We start from the raw sequence: 25,183 nt of genomic DNA, 5'->3' as shown, positions 1-25,183 counted from the left end.
TTAAAAGCCCTTGTAAACTAATGCATGAAACCAAAGCACCACAGAGAAATTTGGAGAAGCAAATGAAACAAGCAAACTACAAAGGCACTGCAGAACCAGGACAGAGGGAAGAAATCTGGACATAAAAAACGCACAGAAAACCAACCCAACTGCAACACGAAAGGAGGAGAGGAGGAGGTGGTGGTGGAGGCAGCAGCAAGACCACTTAAAAACCCCAATTCATGACATTGCTGCAGCAGAGCGCAGAAGGAAATACTAAAACCAGCAATTCTGAAAACGTGACTGGGACCACCTGGTGAAGGACACCTTCTGTTTGCACCAGGCAAACGGGCTTCTGCCACACGCCTGCCGTGCTCTGGCCCTTGGGAGTAATCCCTGAGGTTGCACTGGGTTCAGAGCTCAGAGCTGCACAGAGCTGAATGCTGCCATCAAACTCCAAGCAAGCAGGGAAATATTCAGTAAAAAAGTGTTTTTCAAGGCCAGCAAGAGCCCAAAAATAAATCAATGATACTGTGTAAATGTTTTAGGCAATAATAATATTGGGCGATACTAAATGGCATCCCCAGCACACCTTGGAGGTGGTCAGAGGGAGCGGCGGGTCCTCAGCACAGGATTTCCCTGCTGAGCTATATCAGCTGCTCATACAGCACAGGACAAGTCTGGAGAAAGGCCCTGGGGGCTGCAGGCTGCTGTCAGGGGCCAAGGGCTGAGCCGGTAGTGGCAGCATAGGCAAGCAAGGCTTGACCTGGCATGGAGTATCCTACTGTCCTTAATGCTCTTATCCTCATCCAGCAGTCTGGTGAGGTCAGGAATTGCTATTTCTTCCACTTTCCAGGTGAGGGGTAGAGGTGCAGCTGCTCTGGATCCCATCCAATGGCACATTTAATATCCTACTGCACATCTAGGTGCTTGAATTCCCATCTAAATCAAGAACGTACAGCCTTTCATGATGTGGACGTGTGGCCAAGTATTTTCCTGAGTCCCAATCTGGTCCATAAACAACTGGACTGTCCTTCTTAAACCAGCCAAAACTGTGACTGGGGATCAACAAATCCAGAATAGACCAGCAACTTTGGTCTCCAAAGGAGGGGAAAGGAGGAAAACAACCTTTTCCTTCTGGGGTCTGTTTGGAGAACTGGCCTCCAAATGGAGAGGTTTGGCATTCAGACCATCACAATTTACTACCCACAACAGCCGACTTGCAAGAGCTGCACTGCAGGCAAGTGGCAGGTTTTAAAATATCACCAGGGATGCCTTCTGGTCCCAAGGACAATCACCAGCCTCCAAACAGTCATTGCTTCCAGCTTTTATCTGGAGACAGTGCTGGGTAAAGTAATACACTCACTTTCTTCAGTCAAGAGCAAACTGCATAGCTCAGATGGCTGAGGAAAGGCTAACTCTAATAAATATATAATACCCAGGGGCTTATCTAAGCAGCCAATAAAGATACAGAATCTTTTTTTTCATGTACTGAAGTTACACTCATTCAGTATGTGGCATCAAAAGAAACACAGATTTTTCTGACAGATTTTTATTTCCTACTGTTACTAAAATGCATCCCCTTCTTAAAACAGCATCTCACACAATTCTAATCCTTCCTGATTTATCTCTGATCAAGCCTGCAGCCAAGAACTCGAGGTTCTAGTTTCATACCATGCATGTCACAAACTAGATTTTGATTCTAAATAATCAGATACGAGGATCAGATTGGAAACTACATACATTTTGTGCATAGCCTGCATTCCTTTCCCTTTTTTATCTAAACTGCCCATCCCATCTCCTATGCACCCTCATGTTTAAAATTGCATGGAGATGGTTTCTCTTTTAAAAGAGGCATTCATGGGAAGGGAGCAGAGTGAGGCTGCTGAGATTACATTTACCTGAGCTCTGATTGCAGCGTCCTTCTTAATCCACTTTATCACTGTTTCATACACCAGTTCCTCCGCTTTGGTGTTCAGACTGTCATTGGACATGTAGGAAATAAAGTCGTCTTTTGAGATATTAAGGATCTCTTCTTGGTTTGCCACCTCTGGGAAAATTTGCAGGGCGTACGCTTTGGCCATGTTGTATAGTTCAGTGCACTGCATGGCTTCAGCCATGGCTAATATTCCTAAGCAGTTGCTAGCAGTCAGCTGTTTTTCTAAAAGGAGCAAAACAAACAAACAAACAAACAAACCCAAGTGAGAATTATTAAAAGCAAGGTTTTTATGAGATCATGAAAAAAGTAAGTGCCGTGGACAAACTTCCAACCCTAATTAGTTTCAGGTAGGTAGGTAGTAGTAGCATCCTAGGTTACTTTAGGATTGGGGTTTAAAGTACAAAAATCAAAGTCTGTCTTAACAACTGAGCTGGGGATGGGGAGAGAAATGCACTTTCTGAGTTTGCTTTTTGTGTAAGCCTTCACAAGGCACTGGGGAAACATAGTGACATAATAGTAGCTGGGGCTTCCCAAGGGACAGGAGCCCAGCCAAGAGACTGCTATTTCTACTGCCTACAATGCTGCTTTGAGAAACAGCAAAGATGTAAATGCCAGTGCAGACACTTAAGAATAAATGCGAACAGCACTAAGGACATTTCTGAGGATGCTGCAGTCGCTTTATGATTATTTTTGCCCTGTTCAGCTACTAAGCTACTTCAAATAAAAAAGAAATCCTCCCCCCTCTTTTTTTTTCAAAGGAACTTTGTTGCTCCGCAATGTGATGACATCCCTTATGCAAAACACAGATTATACTAACGCCTTCTGTTAAATGTTGTGTAGTGGGTTTCAAAGAAAATCATGCACAGAGAAGACAGCATTATCTCCTACCCAGCAAACAGAAGTAACAGCACAGTGTGTAGCTTTGCGTTTAAAGTGTGCTACACCGTACATTTGACTGTACTTTTTTCCTTTTCAGCTATTCTGAAGAAAAAACCACCAATTTCAGACATTTATAAGAGGAACTCACAGATTCTTGTCATCTTTTGTTAACCAAGCCACTACTAATAGTCAGAATATATTCTTTTAAGATATAGGACTGAGAAAAACAGAATATGAGAGAGACAGGCTGCAATAGATCACAAGAGCATCAGTACCATTGGCAGGTTTCTGGGCTGTCAGAGGAGAAATATATCACATTTGGGCAGTGTCATATCCTAGTGCACTATTTCAGAGCACTGGCCAGGAATGTGTGATAGCTCCACATCCTTTCAAACAAAACTCTCCCCAGATTGCTTCTGCTGGCAATGCTCGGGGATTTTTCTCTCCACACAGCTTTTGCCTTCATCAGATTTACAACCTGCACACTATCTATATATGGCTTTTATTGAAATGAGATTATAAACTACTTTCTTTTTACCTGGCATGAGATTAGGAGTTCTGTGTTTTGTTTTTCCCTCTTTTTATTTTCTTTTACCGATACAGCAGTCTTGAAACTAGGTTATCTCATTTTGCATCAATTGATTGTACTGACTCAAAGGAGCCCATTTCCTCAAGCAGACTCGAGCAGCGGCACTGTTTGCTGTCAGTAGATTTTGTCACTCAAAGACTGCCCAGAGACAGGCTGCAAACTGATAGCTATAAAACACAAAGCTCCCAAAATTTCTTTTTTTTTTTTTTTTTCTCCCCAGGGAAAAAGAGGGAAAAAAAAAAAGACCCAAAAACCTCTTCCAGGTTCCTTGGTTCTGTCTGTTGGCACAGCTTCATGTATACACATGGCTGGGGGTAAAAAAATCACCTAACAGAGCCCAAAACTCTCATCATCACTTGGCAAACTCTCAAGTCAAAGACAAATCTGACACTGCTCCACCTTATAATAAATGTAATAATCAAGTTTGATTCATGAAGCAGCCATTTGCTAGCACATGATGGAAAAAACTTGCAAGAATGAGTCTGCCTTCAAGGGACTAGGTCCGCCTCTATCAGGAGAGATTCCCATAGCACCCACAGCTGAGCCTGTGGCTCAGGGCAGATAAGTCATAACTGGTTTCTTTTCACCTGGACAGGCTTTTCTACCTTCTAACAATGCTGAGTGACTGATGCAGCCTGTACACTGGTGTCCAAGCAGCTCCACTTTGTCCCTTTGAGTGTCACTCCTTCCTCTTCCCCAAGAAACCGCTGGGTGGCAGACCCAAATGACCTTATCCCTGTTTGATTCAGCAAGAATTGTAAGGCCATTTAGAAAGGGGTCCCATGGAGATACAGAGTAGGGTACGTTCAGGAGGCCGGTAACACACTTCTTTGCACTACATTGCTTGTGATGTGATGAGCACCACAGGAAGGTGGGCAGAGTGGTTTCTTCTTAGGATGAGGGCTGGCACGTGAACTAGAGGGGTTCACTGCAAGTGAGCAATGCAGACATTGGAGCAACAGCTATAAACGGTATGGAAAATCTCTGTCCTGTGAACATAAAAAACACACCATCCATTTTTTGCCTCTGACTCAAAATTTGGAGACAAGATTGATATCTTTTGACTCCAGCTGTCTATGGTGCAACTGGGCAATCACATTAGTATCTCTGTACACTCATAAGCAAACAATTCCAAGAAGCAATCTGGTAATATTTTGGATTAATCTGATAACAATTTTTGGGAAACGACTTCAGGATGAGCAGAACCATGCCTTACCAATGCCTGTTACTCTTCACTAACTGTAAAGAAAGCCTGCATGAGTACTTGGATAAAGACTTCTGGTCTATAATATAGCCCATCCCAAGCGACTGCATTCCAGGGGTGCTTCTGGATGTTGACATGACAAAGACAGCTAATGACCAGTTCTGCTCCATCTGCTCCTGAGCCATCTTTCTCTGGACGCTGACATGTTTACAATAATTGATGGTTTTGCCACAGTGGCACTGGACTTGTAACAACACATTTTTGTGGAGTTTCACCTTGAGTTGATCCAGAACATGACTGCTGACTACTAAGCTATTCCTGATGCTCAAGGACAGTTCATAAGCGATTTATGAGTGGACTTTTTAAGGATATCAGATGTAATCTAGCAGGCTCTCACTGGTCTGAGACAGTGCCAGATAGCATATTTGCTTCTATGTCTGTCACAATATTGCAGATCAGCAGCTGGTATTCTCCACTTGTGTTTGTTAGATGTGATTTTGGAGTGGGATCCTGTGCAAAGTCATCATGAGATAACCAGCCAGGCAGACTGCTAAGACTGCACTTCTGGGAGTGGGACAACTTGAGATGAAGTCAGAGATAGGTGGTACGTAGGAAGGATTACTCAGTGAGATCGTGGTGACAGTATGATGGAAGCTCAGTGGCGGATGTAATCCCTTCTGTGTGCATTAAGTATTGTATTTTCACTTAGAGATGCTTTCTAGATGATGACTTGGATATAACTAAAATTGACATAAAACATGCACTTCCTCATGATATTCTGTGCACATTCTGATGGGGATCTTATTCCTCACGTATTCCTACTAGTGTCAAAAGCATGTGAGGATGGGAGATTGGTGGAAGACTTTCGGATACATTCTTCACCCAAAAATTTCACTTCCCCTGGGAGAGCATTCCTCATTTCTCCTACCTCCAGATATGGTTGATGACTCAGTTTCTCCAGTGTTGGGCAGCATGGTTCTCCAGCTGACTCAAAATTCTCCACCTTGCATGAACAAAAAATTCTACTTTCTCCCAAATTCATAAGGACCATAAAGTCATCTTCTTCCCTCAGGGAAGGGTCTCATGCAGGTCTCATCACTGGTCTATCATTCAGTTTTTCTCATAGCTCCCTCTCATACTCTTTGCAAACTTTGTGCCCTTTGCCTAGGAGACCAAGAAAATTCAGAGCCCCTGCTCTTTCCTGTTCTGCTCTATGAATCTAAAAGGTTCCACCAACTTCTTTAGACTTAAGCAAGAATACTTATATGTTATCAGCAGCAGGCTGAAATACATGCTCAGAATTCGTTCACTCCTGTGATAGGGATCCCTGTGTCACGGACCCAAACTGTGACACCAATGAATCTCTTGAAATCTGATTTAAGCCATGACTGTGATGATAGCATAAAACAAATATGAGAAAAAGAAGGAGAAGGAAAAAACCCTTAAGTCTTCAGCCATATGGATGGAGGAAATACCTATGGTGTCCTGACCAGTTTGCAAACATTTGCCCAGTTATCATATGGTGCCTGTACGAACTTGTCAGCATTACTGCATCAGTCGGCATAAAACTGTTGCCATTTTTCATGGTCTAGACAAAAGCAGAGGAGACAGCATGTGGGGGGGGGAGAGAGAAAACCTGGCTATAATTAGTCCAGTGAAGCCGGTTAAGAAACCTCCCATTGAAATGAAACAATATTCTGGATACATTTTGCAGCATTTGCAAGTAGATTTGGGGTGCCTCTGCCCTATGCTGCTGAGAGGCCCAGGACGGAGACACGAGAGCTGCCCAGATATCAACCAGTCAGGACCTTGCTGGAGCATCACGGCTATAAATGATGACCGGAATTTCCTCTGTGATGGTGCTGTTCTACATTGAACAAATCAATTAATTTGGGGCTTTTAGTTCTTTGAGCCTCTTTGGTCTTCCTTCCACTTCTCTCACTATTTAGACATGGCCACTTGGAAGAATCAAGGTTTATACTGGTGGATCCTCCAGAAACCCTGGAAAAACCCCTGCTTTTTACCAGATTTTTGCTTTCTGGTGAGCAGAGGTGGCTGGGTGAAAATCAAAAACACAGCCAGAGAGAAGATAAAATGCCCTTCCCTAAACTTTTTAGATGGCAAATGCTCTACTATCTTTGTAGAGCAATCCAGCCACAGCTATAAATAAAAATAAGCAATTACACTCCATGAATTCTCCAAACGAGAATACAAAATTCCAGTGAATCCCCATATACCACTGAACTTATAACCAACTGTACTATTTCATATCATAACATGGTTCACTGAATTAAAATATTAACTATTGAAAAAGAGAAATCTCACATTGATTTAGTGAAATAAAAATGTTTTGTGGCTGAATGTTTAAAGATAATGTAACTTAAACACATCTTTCATGCCTGGAAAGGCCGTAAGATCTAATTGCTTTTAAAAGGTGGTGAAGAGAAGATGGGAGAAAGCAATGCTAGAGCCAGAGCCTTCACTCAAGTTGCACAGCCAACACAGTGGGATTGCAAAGCATAAATTTCATTTCACCATGACCCACCCATTTGAGAACAGACTTTTAAACTAGCGACATATGATAAATTGGAAAGAAGAGGTGAATAAGATACTACAGATTCTTTACTGATGCCTCCATTGTGCCAGCTTAGTCAACACGCTAGCTCAACACTGAAAATTAACACAGTAGTAAACTGGATCATAGAATCCCAGGTTGGAAAGGACCTCAAGGATCATCTGGTCCAACCTTTCTTGGCAAAGCATGACCTAGACTTGATGTCCCAGTACCCTGCCCGACTGAATCTTAAAAGTGCCCAGTTTTGGGGAGACCACCACTTCCCTCGGGAGATTATTCCAATGGCTGTGTTCTCATTGTGAAAAATTTTCTTCTTGCTTCCAATTGGAATCTCCCCAGGAGATTATCCCACTAACCCTCATATTTTCTATGTGAAAATGAGACTAATTTGATTTTTGTTTTCTTTAAACGAGTGCAAAATTTTCTAAACTCTGATCTTCCACACTCTGCAATTGTAGATGTCAATTTTAAATGAGTACTGCCCAGGAAGAACCTACAGTTCATTTGGGCTCCAGAGAGAATGACATCTCCCATACCAAGCTAGGAGTAGAGGGAGCCTGAGTAGAATGTCACATCAAAAAAAAAGATATTTGGAATGTGGACATGGGAAGTAGGTCATATAAGAGCAAGCTCACACTTTTTGTATTAGGAAGTTTGTGTTAACAATTTGTAAATTATTACTGTCTCAATAACTGATATTACAGCAATGTTAGTGAAGGAGTGACTTGTGATAGAGGCAGGAATTTAAACCGACGTGTTCCAGTTGAGCTCCTGTTCTGCCTCCTCTCTTGCCATGACAGAAATGGGGCTGGCTGGTTCTAGTTCAGACCAGTAAAGTTTAGTGAACTGAGCTGGAATTCTTGGACTGTTTTGAAACCGTCTGTGCTGGAAAATACATGGAAAGTGAAAGGAGGAGGATGACATGGTGCTCCGGACAAGAATGGGCTTCTCATGGCCATGAGAGGATTGACAGAGGCACTGGCAATGATGCTGGTCTGTACACCCTCGCTGGGGCAAATGGTTCCCCTGACAGCAAGGCACATCAACTACTAGAGGTGGGCACAGCAACCTTTCATTCACACCCACCTTTTTAATGACACGTAAACATCAGACCATAACTCTGTATGAAATAACAAACCCTGTGAACCAGGAGTAGTTTAAGCAGATCTGGTTTACAGGAACATTGGACATGTGAAGGAGTTTCTCATGGATGCAAGAAAATTGCAGATCCTGACTCCTCTGTGGGAGTCCACCTCCAACTCTTCCAGTGCTTGGCCACGTTGGCCTGGTGCAGCACTGAACATTTGCTGTTATGGTTATAAGCAACCTGTGTGTTACAGCCTGGTATCTGTGCAGAGATCAACCTTTGGGAAACAAAATGTCATTGTGATACCAAGTATGAAACAAGATTCAACAAAATGGTCTATCCAAGATATGAAGGCAGGTGCCACCCAAACAACCAGCTCCACTTCCCTAGATCATTTTCCACTGGCCACTGTGTCAGCATTTTAAATTCAAGTCTCAACCCAAATAAATAATTTTTAATTTTCTTCGTTATATTTAACCTTGCTGTTTCTAATTATCTTTCAAGAGTTGTTAAAAGAAAGGCTTACAAACCTTAAAACGAGATCTTAAAACCTCCCCAGATGGAGTGGTTCTTACCTAGAAATGAAACGCAGACTTTACAGAAAGTATGAAACTGGAACTTGCTGGCAGCTTCCAGTAGGGTTTTTGCATTGGCTGAATCTATGATCAGAGAACCTGTATAAACAAACTCCAGGAGTAACTCCAGGACGTCCGCAGTGAGGTTGGACATGGCCAATTCCAGCTTCTCCCCGCTTCTGCTACTGTCTCGTGGTGACCTGGTAACAGCAGACAATTAGATTACGGACATTACACCATCCCGATTTTGTTGGCATTTACTGATTAGTGAGGGCTAGAAAATCGCTTTGCACCTCATTACATTTCTCCATTATTTTTGTTTATGGAACTGAAGAATATGAATTTTAAAATAACTGAACTTAAAACTTTAACTGGATCTGAAAGAGAAGAGTCTTAAAGCAAGCCTTACGAGAAATCTGTTTATTGCTACTCTGCATTTTCATGCAAAAAACAGTTGCAAAAGAAAAGGAAAGGAAAAGAAATAAAAGGAAAGAAAGAAAAAGAAAAAAATGTACGAGCCAACATTAATGAAAATGAGGAACGGGATTAGCTTTCAAAGGGAAACAATACATTTTAACATCTTGGTTAACATCTCATCTTCCGTGGATAATATAACTGTTAAGGAAAAACCACTCTCCAATTTCAAGAGAAAAGGTCATCTATTTTTCAGGAATCCAGCACTAGAATAATTTAAATGTCATGTGCATTTAAGGATACATTTAAAGACCTTTTCATAAAAAATAACAATGAAAAAAATTAATTTCTGTTTAGATTGAACTTCTCAGCATGTTATATTAAAGTATAGATATGATTGATGTGATATACATATACAGACGGTTCTAGAAAAAATATATATGCTTATTCTAAAAATCTATTGTTCCCTTTTAGGTGCTAAAAAAAGGAAGCCCTTCATGGCAATTGCTTTGAAAACTGAATACAAGACAAGCTAGACAGACAAAATGGTTAGAGCAAAGAAGGGAGAGGGGGGAAAACAATAACCAGCTCTGCCACAGGAAGCCAGCAGCCATCCTCTAGGAGTTTCATGACTGTGGCCTACGGTTTTTCCCGCATGAAGTGCTGAACAATTTGGGGATCAAAGTATCTCCTGCATTTGAACTGTGGATTAGTGCTTGTGAAATTATTGGACAAAAAGAAAATTATACTGAATTAAAGTAAGGGCCCAGTTCTTAATACATGGTTGGCTGATGTGTCTGCAACACTAAAGACAGGTTACACCTGAAAGACAAAAGTGATGATAAATTTGGTAACATCAAGGAGGGGAGGGGAAATCTGTTGGGAGTAAGAAAATAAACTCTTTTAATGGTTAGGACCATCCAGCACCTTCTCAAAGAAACATGAACTTCTCCTAGTCACTGGACAGTCAACGTCTGTTCGCTCCAATTCTGCTGGAGTACTTGCAAAAGCCATTGCATGATTGACACAAAACGGGCATACAATGTTGCGTGACTGGCCAAAGCATCACTATTCACAGGCAATGCCAGCTTTAAGCATGAGCAAGAGCACTACCGACCTCTTGGATTCACAAAGCTGCCTAGAAAGGTGATGGTCAGACCTCTATTACCATAATGGAGGAAAAATAAACAACAGACGAGGTTCAGTTTTCTTCCCACATGACACACCCCCTCCCTTCCATCCCCAGATAATCCCTAAAATCATTTTGGGAAATGCTTAAAATTTGCAGTGGATGCTTTGTCACTGGTCTTCCATTGGCTGGCCCTGTTTAAGTCAAGGGCACAGCTTCAATTAATATAAATCTTTGCAAGATCAAAGCTTTAAAAAGGCTTCACTTTTATACTGGCAGTATTTACGTAGTGTCCATTACCACAATGGAGGAACAGCTAGTAGTCCTCAATTTCATATGCTTCTCTAAGGTCGTTACTGAGGAAACTGAGGCACAAGAAGACAAAATCACGTGCCTACGATCACAGAGAAAGACAGGGGCAAACCAAAGGACTAAATCCCTTTTATTTCAAATATTGGACTATCCCTCTGCATGGGAATACTGGGGGGAGGGTAAATCCTATTCCACAAGCAGATGGGCAAGAATACACACTGATCACGATACCCGCGGTACCCCTATGTGCACAGATGTGTACACTACCCTGAATCCTTATGCTTTATCACACCACAATATTCTTTCTGAACTCTTGCATATGGATTTAATTTTGCACTCAAGGCAGAAAACCTCAGGTGCCAAAACAGAAGAGTTGCTATTTCCCAGATCCTCAAGAGGATGTCACAATGTTATTTTTTTTTCCTTTCGTACACTCACATATACCATACCAATAACATTCCCCATATCTGATTTATCTCCAGTTCTGCACGCATCCGGTGCTGCACCCTGGGCTATCAAAATGCCTCCTGGTACCTGTGTAATTCTTGCTGAATTGCTTCCAGAAGCACTTTGTACCTGACAGTGATTTCATATTCACATGGGCTGGTTAATAAGGACATTGCCTAATATTTAAACGAGATTTGAGGTACCCAGCAAGTGACAGAATCAGGCTCTTTGCGCTGTGGGAAGCCCCACCATAAGCAATTATTATTTTATTTAATGGCACTAACTGTGCTGGTGATGGCTGTGGGAATGGCTGCGTGTGATCCATTGGGAATCGCATGCTTTCACCCAGTGCACTGACCAGGAGGCACAAAGGAAAGGATGATGTGACACAAATGTCAGCGTAGACACATACCCATGTTAGCAACAACTGCAAGCTGCTATTTTTCAGAATAATTAAGTAATAATCTCTCTTACTTTGTAATACACTAAGCAATAAACTGCTGCTGCAATTGATTAAACACCAAAGAAAAGCTAAGGTGTTTAATCAATCACTAGAGCCACTTACAGCAAGTAGAACACAAAGCTACAGAGATTATTGATATTACACAATGAGCCAGAAATGGGAATGAATATTATCCCTATTCCTTCCTCCGTGATGCCTTGCATGTGTTGTGCTGTTTTGCCTGTGCTTTCTGAGCAGTGAGCCCTTCGGCTCCATGTTTAGCTGAATCAAATATTGAGTGCAGGCTTGGTTCAGCTTGCACAGGGAAATCACAGCTATCCTGGTTTCCATGCTGGAGACCTGACTTGGTACGGGCTGGAGAATGGACAGGGAATTGGCTGAAGCAGGTCCTAATAGATCAAAAAAGCGTGTTTGAAGGCAGAGAAGAAAATAATGTGGGGAAATGGACTGATGTGACTGAAGTGGGAAATTCCATAGATTTCTGGAAATGACTTCAGTAAATTAGGTTGTGGCCCCACCCCCCAAGCCCAACTGAAGCTTTCTGTGTTCCTTGTTTTCACACACACATTAGAATATCAGTATGCTCTGTGCAGTTATATTTCATCTATTTGGGATGGAGCCTTTTCTCAGCAACGAAGTGGCTAAAGCTGTATTGTAAGAATAAAATTTAGTCCTGTAAATGCATATACAATGGATTGGGGACAATCTGTACAAATGTATACAGCTGTGCCCCAAATAGCGCATCCTGCATCACATTAGGAGGAGTTTTGTCAGTGGCATCGGTAGATGGAAACATTTAGAAAAGCCTGCTATCAGAAAAGCACTGATTTCTTGCCTTAAGAGCTGGGAAAAGACACATCTCTACCTGGTGCACACCCTTCTGCTCCCCACTCCTGACACAAACACCGGGTATTTGGGGGATGGACAGCCTGCCTGCTTTGTGTTTCAGTCTCACCTGAAGCCAGGCAACGTGCACTTATCGTCCGTGGACACCATTAAATGTGGCACATTCTGCTATTTGCTCTGCGAACTCCAAAGTTTAAACAGAATGATGTCATTTTATTGGCCTTGTAATCATTGTTCATATTATAAAGGTCACACATTTCACATTGTGGCAGAAAATCAATAGCTCTCCCAACAGCCTCTGGGGGAAAAAGTTTTGCTTCTGAAGAATAATATATAATAAACAATTTTAGTCTTTACTTTATCATGGCTGTAATCTTGGAGAATAGCTATAGTAAAAATCTGGCAAAGGCTGATATATAAACTCATTAAAATTGGGAAGTGATTTAGAAGAGGACTTTAAAAAAGATTTATCTTGAGCTAAACAGCAAAGAGGTTTGTTTAGGTTTACATTTAAACAACCTCCAAGAGCTCTTTAACAGCTCAATTTTATGGTAGCTGTTGGGGAATTCTTTCAGATTTACAAATCATGTATTTCTCCAGCAAGGTGATAGACCTGAGCAATGTGCAAGCAGAACTGGACCTGCAGATAAGCAGGAAGCACAGATACACTCTGAATGGGTAAGGGGGGGATGTTACTGAAAAATCTTTTGTATTGTCTGGAATAATTAGGTCTAACAAAATAAAGCCAAGGCCTTTGAATATACTCTGGCTACTTATCCTTCAACTTAATTACTTAAACTAGAGAAGACAAAGGCACAGGTAGCTTTTTAAAGCAAAAGATGACTCAACTACACTCTCAAATAACAAAAGCAAAATTGGTGTCCTTTTCTGTTAACAAATATATAAAAGAGATAAAACATTTAAATACTGATAGCAGGAACAATAACCCTAAAACCTCATCTGCAAGACTTAGGAGTGGAACTGACAAAAGAAAAAGTAGAGAACTTTACATTTTTGGTATTCATTTGTCCTTGAAAATCATTTCCATGCATGTAATACACAGTGACAAGAATCAGCAGTAGTGTTTTCATGCTTACTAGCAGTACAACTGAGTTTTCTGCATCTTGAGTCATAAATATATGTATATCCATGCATTTTCTCTGCATTATTCGTATCAACACATCCACGTAACAGAATTTCTGTGTGATTCAGTTCAAAACATTTAATAGTGAGATGCCTTGATTTGCGAAGGCGCATTTAGAGTCTGGCTAAAGTAGCTGTGTAAGTGAAACACCGCTAGCGCATCAATTTATCAATTTATGGACAGCGCTACCGCCTCTAATTCAGGCTTCCCTCATGGTTTGGATATGCTGCCTTTAACTGGCTTGCAACATTATTTTGACTGACTAATGGTTTGGCTGCAGCCTCACTCAATTTTAGATCAAATACGAAAAGCTACCTATACCCGGTACAGATGCCAGCCAACTCTCTGTTTACAAGCTATAGTCACAAAGTCAAAACAAATTCTGGATGTTCAAAATGGAGCCATCTGCACGGAATAAACATGAAAAATGTGAAACATTTTATGTAAATGTACATTACTGCCTAGGAACAGTTGGTTCAGCTTCCTCCCAGGCTGCCTGGTTGGGAACAGGAGGACTGACAGTTTGTGACACCTATTTACATTAGAAGCCATATGACTCACTGTGCCGTAGACTCGAAGGTATGACGTATATTTAAGCTTTGCGCTCCAAAAGGGCACTGAAGTAAATGATTATATTTAAAAATAAAGACACATTCAGAATTATCATTTGTGATCTGTCCCTGACATGTGGGACTTGGTGTCTTTTTCTTTCTTCCTCTCCAGGGTCCAACCCCTCTGCTTGTGAACAGAGAGTCTACCACCATTACGTGCTTCTCCCAAGAGGAGATGTGGCAAAGACCTACCTCCATAATTTAGCCTCAATATTGTTCATATTGGACTCAGGATTTAAGAAATAGGAAAACACACTGATCTAGTAGTGTAATTAAAAAAATAAAATTCCTGTGTTTGACTATCTGTTGCTCAGGATCTCATACAACTCCAGAATCTGAGTATCCTCCAGTAAAAGCACGTTTGAGCTAAGGGGAGGCTATGGGACTGCCAGCATGCAGGGAGGAGCTCCAGCTCCACCCTGGACTGATGCATCTGAAGCCCATATTTTGGAGCTGGTTCCTCCCTGCATGGACCAAAGCAGTGGCCTGTCCCACCAGCCAGCTGCTGCTGGCCTCTTCACCTTGTGCCCTTGCAGGATCTGCCCCCTCAGCTCAATATGCTGACTTGCTTTCATTATTAGGAACATAAATGTTTACCCTACAGTAATTGTGTTCCCATTCCACAAGAGCAAAATACTTGCTACCAAGACAGATAGAACAACAAAAAATAATCAAATTAAATTGCTTTGTTCCTTGGACAGTGTTTCAGCCCCCAGAAAACAGGAAATCCAAGATTTTTATGTAAGATGAAGCACTTAAATGAGGAGAAGCTACTTCTTTTTATCTCTGTCAAATTATTTTGATTACCAAGGGATGGACTCCAGATTGGGACAGGCAGCTTCTCATGAGGCTTAAGAGTCTGTTAGCTATGTGCTCATTAGAAACTCCTGCTCAAGTCTATTCAATTTAGACTGAACATCTTGTTTACTGTGGAACATAAACCTTAAAACACTGAAACTCCAGGCAAAGAACAGAGTGCAATGTTCCTGCATCTTAACCGTCCGCTATTTGACTTTTCATCATCTTCAGAGTTATTAATGCTTCAAAACTCCCACGTCTATTTATCTTGGAAGAAGCAACAAAGAAACTTTGTTATATTTTAGCCAGCCTTCAGCTATGAACAGAACAGGCACAGCACTCTGCACAGTAAGTCGTATTTCGCACTGGAGAGCTTGATTTACCATAATTACATGCTCAAGAGATATAAAAGCATAGATGCCCAAACATACCAACATACATTTCCACAACACAAGCCCCAAGAAGCATGTGCATAGTGAGGTAACAGGTTATTTACTGAGTTATTCAAGTTTATGCAGTTGCAAGGTAATCAATCATGTAAATGATGACAGGAAGGGACATTTATAGAGCAACATCATTGCAATACGTATGTCATAAGGCACTGAATGTTCTATTAAATAGGATTTAAAAAAAAATAAACTACATCCTACATAGCTTCTCCTTCGGAATTATTTTATCAGCTCAAAATGTATTAACTTGCAAATCTCTGCCTTCATTACACTATCTTGTAGATAAATATTACCTTTGAGCCCCAGCCACTATCCATTTGTCTCATGAGAGAAGAAAACATATACTATAATGGTGCTATTGTTTGATTACGATAAAGAACTAGTAAAATCACAAGATTAAATAAATTACATTGTTTAAACACAGGCTTGCAAATTTGTCATGAAAATTTGGACCAACAAATCCATTTGCTCACTTTTTACCAGGATGTTGATACAAATAATGATTCTTGTTCCAGGCAAACAAAATTTGGCAAGACTAGTGTAACTTATTAGGGTCAAATGCTGCCAGTTTGCACCTGCTCTATCAGAAGAAAATCAGGAAAATTAATGGCTGTGAGCTCAGGCATGCACTAGCAGCTCCTGCTAATTCACCATCACAGAAATGATCATTACAAACCAAGACAAGCAATGGGATTAACAGCAAATGCTTTTGTTCATGGACAACATGGCCAGAATAAAATCAAACAAAGAGCCAGGTCTCTTATATATCCTTAATGCTATTCACTGACAGAACACAATCTAATTGCTCGGTCAAGACTATTTCTAAAGGCGCGGGATCAGCGGCAGCCCGTAACGCTATAGTGTCGGAGATCACAGTTGGAGGCACAAATCTGCCTCCCTGCTGAGATTCAAGAAAGAAGATGATGAGTTTGAAGATGCTGGCTTAAATGACTAGCAAGTGAATGAAGAAGTGAATAGCAAGTGCCCTTGGAAGAACAGCATTTCATGACCTAGACTTTTGCCAGGGATTGAGAATAAACTCATTCTCACAGGGAGCTAGTGGAGAAGTAAAAAAAAAACAACTGGGCCAACTTATTAACAGCACGGGATCTAACTTGTTTGCAAGTATCTCTGGCCATCTAATTCAGCAAATATGTGGCAAAATAGCCTGGGGTGAGAGCTACTATTTGTTCAAGCTGAATAAAAGATGCAAGCAGGTTTTGGTGGCTTATATGGGAAGGAAGAGTAAAAGTAAAATGACAGAATAAAGAATTTATTCTCAGTAAACTTAAAGCTCACCCCCTTAACCAACTCCTGTCTGATTTGTTTTAATGATATTTATTACATCATCAAAAACCAGCTTAGCAGAGAGTTGGAATTATGCAGCTAATAAATCTGTTTCTTAGGAATGTGGTGAAATTTATACAAGTAATTATCTAGGTAAGTCTATCCAAGGCTCTTTCTCATCACTGCAATGTCTAGAGGGAAAACAATAATAAAGTAATGATAACCACAATTATTATTTATTACTACTACTATGATTATGGTAGTGCCCAAAGATCCCAATCAGCATTTCAGTAATTAGAATTAATTCTGTCAGGCACTGGTGCTTTCTCATTCAGCTACAGGGTGTTTCTAGTGCTCTTCACAGTATATGTAGAGCCAGCCTGTGCTCTGGACATCAATGAAAGGTAATATATTGTGTCACCTATGGCCACAGTATATGCAGAAAAGGGCATGGAGCTCTTCTCACCCCATCAATTTCTGCACACATCACCTCGCAGAACTGCTTGGGGTATTTCAGTCACAGAAGCTCTGCGCTATGCAAGCGAAAAGAGCGGGATTGTGATCTGATATGATCATAACCTGCCCCTATTAATTCAAACTCATTATCCCAATCCAGCAGTGGCTAATTCTTGATGATTTAAATGAAAGGAAGTGAACTGCTGATCCCTGGAGCTACCTGCGAGCATGCTGGAGTCGGAGATTTGATTACCCTTGTTTTAGGGCAAGACTGGCTTTTGGTAGCGGCCCAAAAATGACAGCTTTCAAGAACACAGCTCCAGTTTCTATGCTGTGGAAGTTTTTTTCATTGTCTTTGATCCATTTAGCTTGAACTGCACCTCGTTAGATAACTGTTCCCTTTCACCCCTAAATTTCAGCACAGTCAAGCCTAGACAAGGCTGCGAGATATAAGTAAATATAGGTAGGTCACACACACCAGCATCTTATGAGTGGTTGTATGACAGCTGCATGGCTTGCAGATGGGTCTAGCCAGAGCAGGAGAGGTGATTAGTCTGTCATTCCTCGATAAGATTTGCAGTATTTGTACTTGTGTCAAGAAATTATGTGAGCAAAAAGCCCAAACTACAGTAAACAGAGACGCTGTCAATGAGGGAGAGGAGTGCGAGGTTAAGTGATTCTGCTCAGTGCCTCTGCAAGCTGCAGCCAGTACAAGGCAGAAGCTTAATTTCTGTACTGCACCTCAAGGCTTTCTGTCTTCCTTGCCACATTTTCTCTTCAAAGCAGGACACGTTGACACGTTTCTCCTTTCAGAGGAGCATCCAGCCCAAGCCACCCACCTTCCTAATCCATGTCTATGCTCGCAAGGCTGGAAATAGCTGGGCTGCAACGCCAGCTACAGGTTTTGTGGCAGCTGCTTAGCCTGGCAGCCCAGCATCACCTCTGAATATTTGTAAGCTGCAATTCATTTATGTAGAAGACCAGACATTTTTGCTTGATGAAAACATGTTTTCCAAGGCCTGGCAGCTGCAAAATTTGAAACCCAGCAGGCAGCTCCGACAGGCATGCGGCTGCTTGGGCAGGCAGAGCAAGCAAAGCATGCTCACAGAAAGGGGCCACCCAAGGCAGAAACCTGCTTCTCCTGCCAGGATTTTGCGCCCAACACACAGCAATTAAGTCCCTCATTTAAGAGAAAAGTGTCATCCACAGAGTAATTTACACCTGCACCCTGGCAGTAAAGGGTGAGGAGTATTTTATACTCCAATACAACCTCTCATTCTTAGATTCCTTTAAATGGTTTAACAGAAACCTGGCACCTGAAACAAACACCATATTTTTAACTCCCTATTTCTCTGTTTTCAAAGAAATGTTATGATTTGTTTCCACATTCTACAATGGAGCTGAAGCATGCAGATGTAGAAATGCTGCCTGCTCCTCTCTCAGAGTTAAAAGCAAGGTTCTTAATAAGAAGGAAAACAAGAAGCGGTCACCAAGAGTAGATTTTTCTTTCATCTGCCATTTCTCATTTTGGGCTTTTTACAACGTAAACACAAACCAGACAGTCTGTTTTCCAGACACCTAAATGCTTTTGCAGTTTTGTCAGACTGTTTCAGATGGATAGCGGCAGGTTTCTCTGTCTTGCATCCAAATGCTGCATTTCCACACAATAGTGTAAAATGCAGAATGACATCTCTGTCTTCAGTGTAGGTGTAAAGCAAGAGGAATTTGGTCCTTTCACCCTGAATGGTTTACTTCTCCTGCCCTGCCTTTAAGCCCTCAGAGAGTATATATGACCCTGTTTTAGAAAAATAAAATCAAATAAATAAATAAATCTGAACACTTACAAAAAGAGGCAAGATATCATGGAAAAGCAATTTGGCCATAAAGTCACTGGCTGTGCTCCTTAGGAAAAGGAGGATGAACACAGAGTTGCCAGATCACACAGCATCAAAAATGCTTCCTTTTTGTGACTTGCTACTCTGTGCTAGTGCAATCAGGCAGCCAGGATTTCTAGATGAGAAAGCATCATTAACACCAAATCTTGACAAGATAAAGCTTGTAGGACAGATCTGTGTATCTTTAGTAACTGACCACAGAGAAATAAAACTAATGTCTGCTTATAAAAGCCAGCATTTTGGCCAAGAAGAGACTTTCATGTCAAGTGCTTCCTACGATTAATGTCTTATTTGGTAGAGATTCCAGCACCTTGGGTTGGGTTAAGAAGAAAGTAGCAAATTAAAATGTTCCGGTGAAACTCTGTTACGGATATTTCAGACATTCCATTTATCCAGTGTCTGTCCTTGTCTATCCCAAATGCAGCTGGAAAAAATGATGCTTCTCCATGGGATTTTTTGTTCTTTCCTTCCTTCCAGAACACACACGTCTTCCACCATTTCTTCTGGACAGATACAAAGACACAGAGCTCATTTCTCCTCTCCCCCAAACCAAGAAAGGTTTAACCAAGAAAATGTGTGCTCTGTGAGAAGGGCGTTTTGAAGACTTTTTTTTTTTTTTTTTTTTTTTTTTTAATCCTGATCTATTTCTTTCTTTCTGTGTACATATATAAACACACATATGTGACATTCGGACAAACACTAGTTTCTGGAAGGAATCATTCATATACTTTTAGCCAACAGCGATTCAGGCTGGGTGACTGACCTTTCTCTCTAGGCAATGAAAAATGAGTACTTCCGGAAGGCAATTCAGGATATTTATCATAAGGTGGGATGAAATACCCTAGGGACATTCCCATCTTCCCTCATGACTGCACAGGAAGCCTAGATAACCAGCTTAGGCTGGACCGCTGAAAGAAGCAAAGTAACACCCATCATAAGTTTACAGCCTAAGCATATCACCTCATCTCTCTCTAACTATAAAGCAGGATGGCCTCCTCCTTCACCTCGTATCTTAGACACCCATTTTATGGTGAGAGGACTTGTCTCCTGGAGAGGTCTGTCTTCCTCCCTGCAGACTACAGCAGTAGACTAGAAGGCGAGCTTAGACTAAACCCGCCTTAGATGCCAACCTTGGGTCTAAGTGTTGGTTGACTAACAGTGAGAGACAAGCACCCCTCATTGCTCCAGAGGGATTTCCTACCTGCCTGCACATAGGTACCTGAATGAGGAGAAAAGGCTCCTTCTGGAAGCCTTCCAGGTGCTTCTCTTCACTGGCTGTACCATAAATCAAGCCCTTGCTTTGGGAAGGCTGATTTCTTAAGTATCTAAAATACAGGTGCAAACTAGAGGCCAAAGTCAGGCAGACTGGAGGCAGCTGTAGTTGGTGGTGCACTCAAAATACAAGATGGCATTTAGGGGACAGAACCCTATTCCAGCTGCTATTTATCATCCATTTTCTCCTGAAGTCCTACACTGCAGTAATCTTGTATGGGTCACAGTTTGAAGAAGCTGACTAACCACATTATTTCCCTAAGCACAGATAAAGTGTATCAACTCCTCTACATGCTCTGTGCCTGAAGGAGCAAGCAGTAAAGCCAAGTACTCAACCCCACACCTGCCATGAAGTAGGCTCAAATATTCACCCAAAAAAAGAATATACTTTAAGGAGGATTTTATGAAGGGAACTTAAGGAAACCTAGCACTCCCCAAATGTCTAATGTTGTATAAAATCATTCCTGAGGCTGTGAGTGATAGCCCCACAGCCCCTAAGGTTATTGCAATATGTCCTACTGTGGGACCAGCCTTGGGCATGCTCCCATCTTCACATCCCATCCCTCCCCTCCACCTCATTTCCCTGCCTTGGTAGGCATAATGAAGTGGAACAGATGTCAGGAACATTTCACACCTGCTGTTCCTAATACACCTAATCCTTTCCAGATGATCTGGCACTGAAAAGGACTAAGATTGTTTTTTATGGTCAGCTGCTGTTTGGAGAGAGATGAACATTGAGTCCTGGCTTAGTCTTGAGTGCTACACAACTCCTGATGGGACTGGTTAACCTGTTTCCAAGAGCACAGCGCTTGGTATGGTACCGAGCTTCGGCTCAGGACTGGACTAACCCAACCTCAAAAGGGCCATGCTCGTCTGTTCAGAAGATAAATCACATGGAACAAGAACTTCTTTGGACAAGGACTAGAATGTTTAGCACACTGCAGGATTAACTATTTTCTGAAAAACGAACTTTTTCAAAGTGCACTCTCATTACCAAATTTGTTTCATAAATAATTTCAGAATTGCTTTGGTCAATCAAATCAGGTTATCATCTTTTCACTACAGTGCAATAAAAATAATGTATTTTCTTCCCTTCTATGACTAATTCTCATCAAATAGCCTTCCTCAAGATGGGTAACACCTCCAGTTCTATTATGCTTTTTGTTTTTTTTTTTTTTTTTCTTTTTTAAGGAGGAGATAATTGATCTTATTTGTTTTTGAACATTTCCCTTTTATTCTTTGGAGACAGTACTTGCTATTCTACCATCAGATACCAACTTGAACACACAGTGGAATCAATAGCAGAACATGAGGTTAACAATAACTAGCCTGTGGCAAAGAACAGCTGAAGTAAATACTGTTAAAGATATTATTTTTCTGCATGTTTATATGGATGCACATAGCACCCTCATGAATAGATCATCTTCTCCTTGACGTTTCTGGCGACCCATTGGTGCCTTCAGTTGGAATGGCATAGGAGTTTAACTCTAGCATGCAATGATTGAAATGGCCTTTATATTACGTTTAATATAAAGAGATCTCTTATTTTTTAAGAAAAGCTGCCATTTCTTGTTTTGATTTCTATAATAACACAAAGTGCAATATAAATCACATAAAGCTTTAAGTACTATGTTAAATGAGATGCTAACAAATATCAGGAGAGGGTTCTAGATGTATTGTATTTATAAACTTAATGACTCTGTCAACTATAATGATACTGTATTAAGGGCATGATCCTTCAAAATACTGAGTGTCTCTTGCAACTTGAGTCCTTTCATTGACTTCATGGGGTTTCTAAAAGCCTTTACACTGCAGGTATCTTCTAAACCAGAAAATCTTCAGGAATTCCACACCATAGCCCTGAGTTTATTGTCTCACAGAGACACACTTTTACTCAGTTTACAAGTGAATATTTATTTTTCTCACCTGACAGTTTTGCAAACTCGACTAGACATCAAGCTGAATTTTTCCTTATCCAAGCATCATCATCAGTAATAAAGGTATTTTTGCCATGGATACACCTGTGCAACTCCATTAGGTTTCATCAAGGCTACATGTGTGCAACTGAGGTTATATAGGGAAGACAACTGGGATGGAGAGACCTGACTGTGGACACAAATGGACCTCTGGATTATTTATTGCTGATGATGATGTGAAAGAAGGCAAAAAGTGGCGATGCTGGCAAATGGGCTAAATCTTGCATTATTTTTTTCTTGTAATGCTTATAAGCTTTCATAGTCTCTTTTCAGAGCATTTTTAAAGGTTTGGGCTTTTTTGTTTGCTTTAAATGAGTTCCTATTAGAGCAGTGTTCAATTTAAAGTATATCTCCATTTGATAACTAAATAACAAAGCAGTAAGATTCCTCAGTGTGCTTTTAGAAATAGATGCTGTCCGGTGACTTCTGCACACAAGCAGATGTCTTCGCAGGAAAATCCAAATTACAGTCTTTGGCCAGTCAGTTATTGGATTTCTGTAAGTTGATTCTAAGATTTTTCTTTCCCTACAGACTCTACTCCTTATCACCCTGAAAAGAATATACTGTAGCCTTAACAATTATATGATAATGAGCAGACAGAAGAGAAAGGACAAGAGAGATCTGGCATAGCTACAGCTAGCAATCATTAGATTTACAGAGGGGAAAAGACATGCTTCCTGGGCCAACATATTTTTTATGAATAATTGATAAGGCAGTCAGCACAGTTATATCATAGAAATGTAATATATATCCATAATTATAAAACCAGCTTTGTGCAAAAGGACATAATACACTGAAAGGAGATACCAGCCAATATGCCATCCTGAAATAAAATACAGTCACTATTGTGTTAGTTGGTAAAATTTAAATACAGGATTTGAAGCAAGCAAAATGTTCTTTAATCCCATTTTTTAGCACAGTCCAGGCTCAGTCTGCTCAGGAAAATACTGCAAGGCAAAATCAGCAGCTGCATTAATTTGCTGATGATTGAGAGAAAAATGAAAGTTATCCTCATGGTTTTTTTCCTCCCTACTTGCTACTCTAACTTACTAATAATACAAGAGTACCAATTTATTCCTATGCAAGTATATGAAGCATACAAATTGAAAAATCAATGTAATGGAAAAAAAATATTATCATGCACTGTTTAAAATCAACCAGCTAGAAACAGAGGGGGGAAAATGCAAAGGCGGAGACATGATGTTTAGAAAATGTACATATTGTACCTACCCTAAGCTAGAGTGTTTGTAGGAAAAAGCTACCCTTAGTCTAACATGCAGACTGAGCTATATTTTGACCAGAAAACTGTCTTATTTCCAATCTTTTCTAAAGAAATTCATCAGTTGTCTTTTCGTCTTTCAAAAGCCCAGAAATAATAAAAATATCAATCCCTTTGCCCATAAAAGCCACACAAAAGCATGTAACAAAGATTTCAGGGTGAAGGGATTACGATACTCAAAATGCTTTATTAGCATGACGTCTCAGCATCATTCACCAGAATGCTGATGGCTTATTGTAGCCCAAAGGACAGACTTTTGTCATATGTGACAGAGAGTCCCTTGAAAACATTGACAGCAATAGCTCTTAGTTGTGGTCTGAATCACCATTAGCAGTTGAGTTTAAATCTTAAATCTCTCAGTGGTGGAACACTTTCTTCGGCCAAAACTGGCCTCTACTTATTAGAAATAATCACACTGTACGAGTCAGATGTGTAACAAATGGGTCTGAGTCTCAGTTTGGAAATACATTCAGAGAAGGTGGAAAGAATGGCTACTGGCTCTGTGACAGGAGATTCAATCTTCATAAACCTGCAAGAGAGGGGAGGAAAAAAAAGCGACACAAATGCGCCCTACAAAAGAACAGAGCAGATCACAGCTGGAAGGAAGGCAAACCTTTTAATCAGGTCCTTGAAATACAAGCTGCAGGAAGCTAGAACATTTTGGTGGACTTCAAACTCTTTGCCTTCAACAATAATTTTCAGGTCTGTAAACTCTTTCGCTCTGCGTTGCTGGTTCAACTCCTTCAACATTTCTGCAGAACAGAGAAGACAGACAGTGCCAGGGTTCCCATTAAGAGTTTTTTATTTTTACTTTTTACGTTTCATTATTTTTTTTGTAAAGAAGTAGAGAAACAGGAAACAACTGATATTTTTGTTGGTAAGATTGGCTCAACACAGACAGAAGATACGAACATAACATATTGAAAAAAAAAAGAAAAAGAAAAAGGCAGGAACCAGTAGGTCTAAACAACTGAAATATATATACAGAAAAAAAGCAAAAACAATCCTAAATTTGGAAGGGTTAAAAACAAAAAGAAAATATTTCAGCATCAGCAAATCAGAAACACAGAGAACGCATTATCACAGAAAAGTTAAAATAATTTGTCATAATAAAAATCAAGAGCTAATGAATTTCTATCCAAATGCAAATAAGTTTTGAACATACTAGAACAATATTAGTAAAAATATGGTACTATGATGCAATATGAACTGGGTATGGGTCAAAACAATAAAACCACAAGACCTGCAAAAATAGCTTATCCTTTAACATAGTAAAAATGTGTTAAGCCTCTCAGTCAACAGAATAAAATAGTACCTCTAAATAATATATAAATTACCATCCACAAAAAATTAGCCAAATTATCAATGCATCATGCAATATACCTCAGCTATATGGACTACAATTGTATCTGTTTCAGAATTAGCTTAAAAGCATCCTTATGATAAAAAATAATCTCACACAGAGAATAAATTACTGCCTTTTACAGCAATTCCCATTTTTTGCACTTCAAGGATTTTTACCATCACAGCATTTTTATTTTTTAGCCTTCAATGGCTTCATTTACAGCAACAATCAAC

At 40.5% G+C, this 25,183-nt stretch overlaps 1 protein-coding gene across 5 annotated transcripts in view; it reads right to left on the bottom strand.

The window, feature by feature from the left end:
* The window catches only part of KLHL29 (kelch like family member 29), a 410,258-nt gene that overhangs the window by 54,392 nt on the left and 330,683 nt on the right, over positions 1-25,183 (bottom strand). For all 5 annotated transcript variants that reach the window (XM_030490107.2, XM_032920018.1, XM_030490109.1 and 2 more), the window contains 3 exons: positions 24,219-24,357; positions 8,828-9,027; positions 1,881-2,140 (listed from right to left, as the gene is read on the bottom strand). In XM_030490107.2, the coding sequence (XP_030345967.2) occupies positions 1,881-2,140; positions 8,828-9,027; positions 24,219-24,357 (599 nt within the window). The remainder of the gene's footprint in view (positions 1-1,880; positions 2,141-8,827; positions 9,028-24,218; positions 24,358-25,183) is intronic.

Source organism: Strigops habroptila, chromosome 6, assembly GCF_004027225.2.
Source record: "Strigops habroptila isolate Jane chromosome 6, bStrHab1.2.pri, whole genome shotgun sequence".
NCBI lineage: Eukaryota > Metazoa > Chordata > Aves > Psittaciformes > Psittacidae > Strigops > Strigops habroptila.
This window is presented reverse-complemented; position numbering and strand designations above follow the sequence as displayed.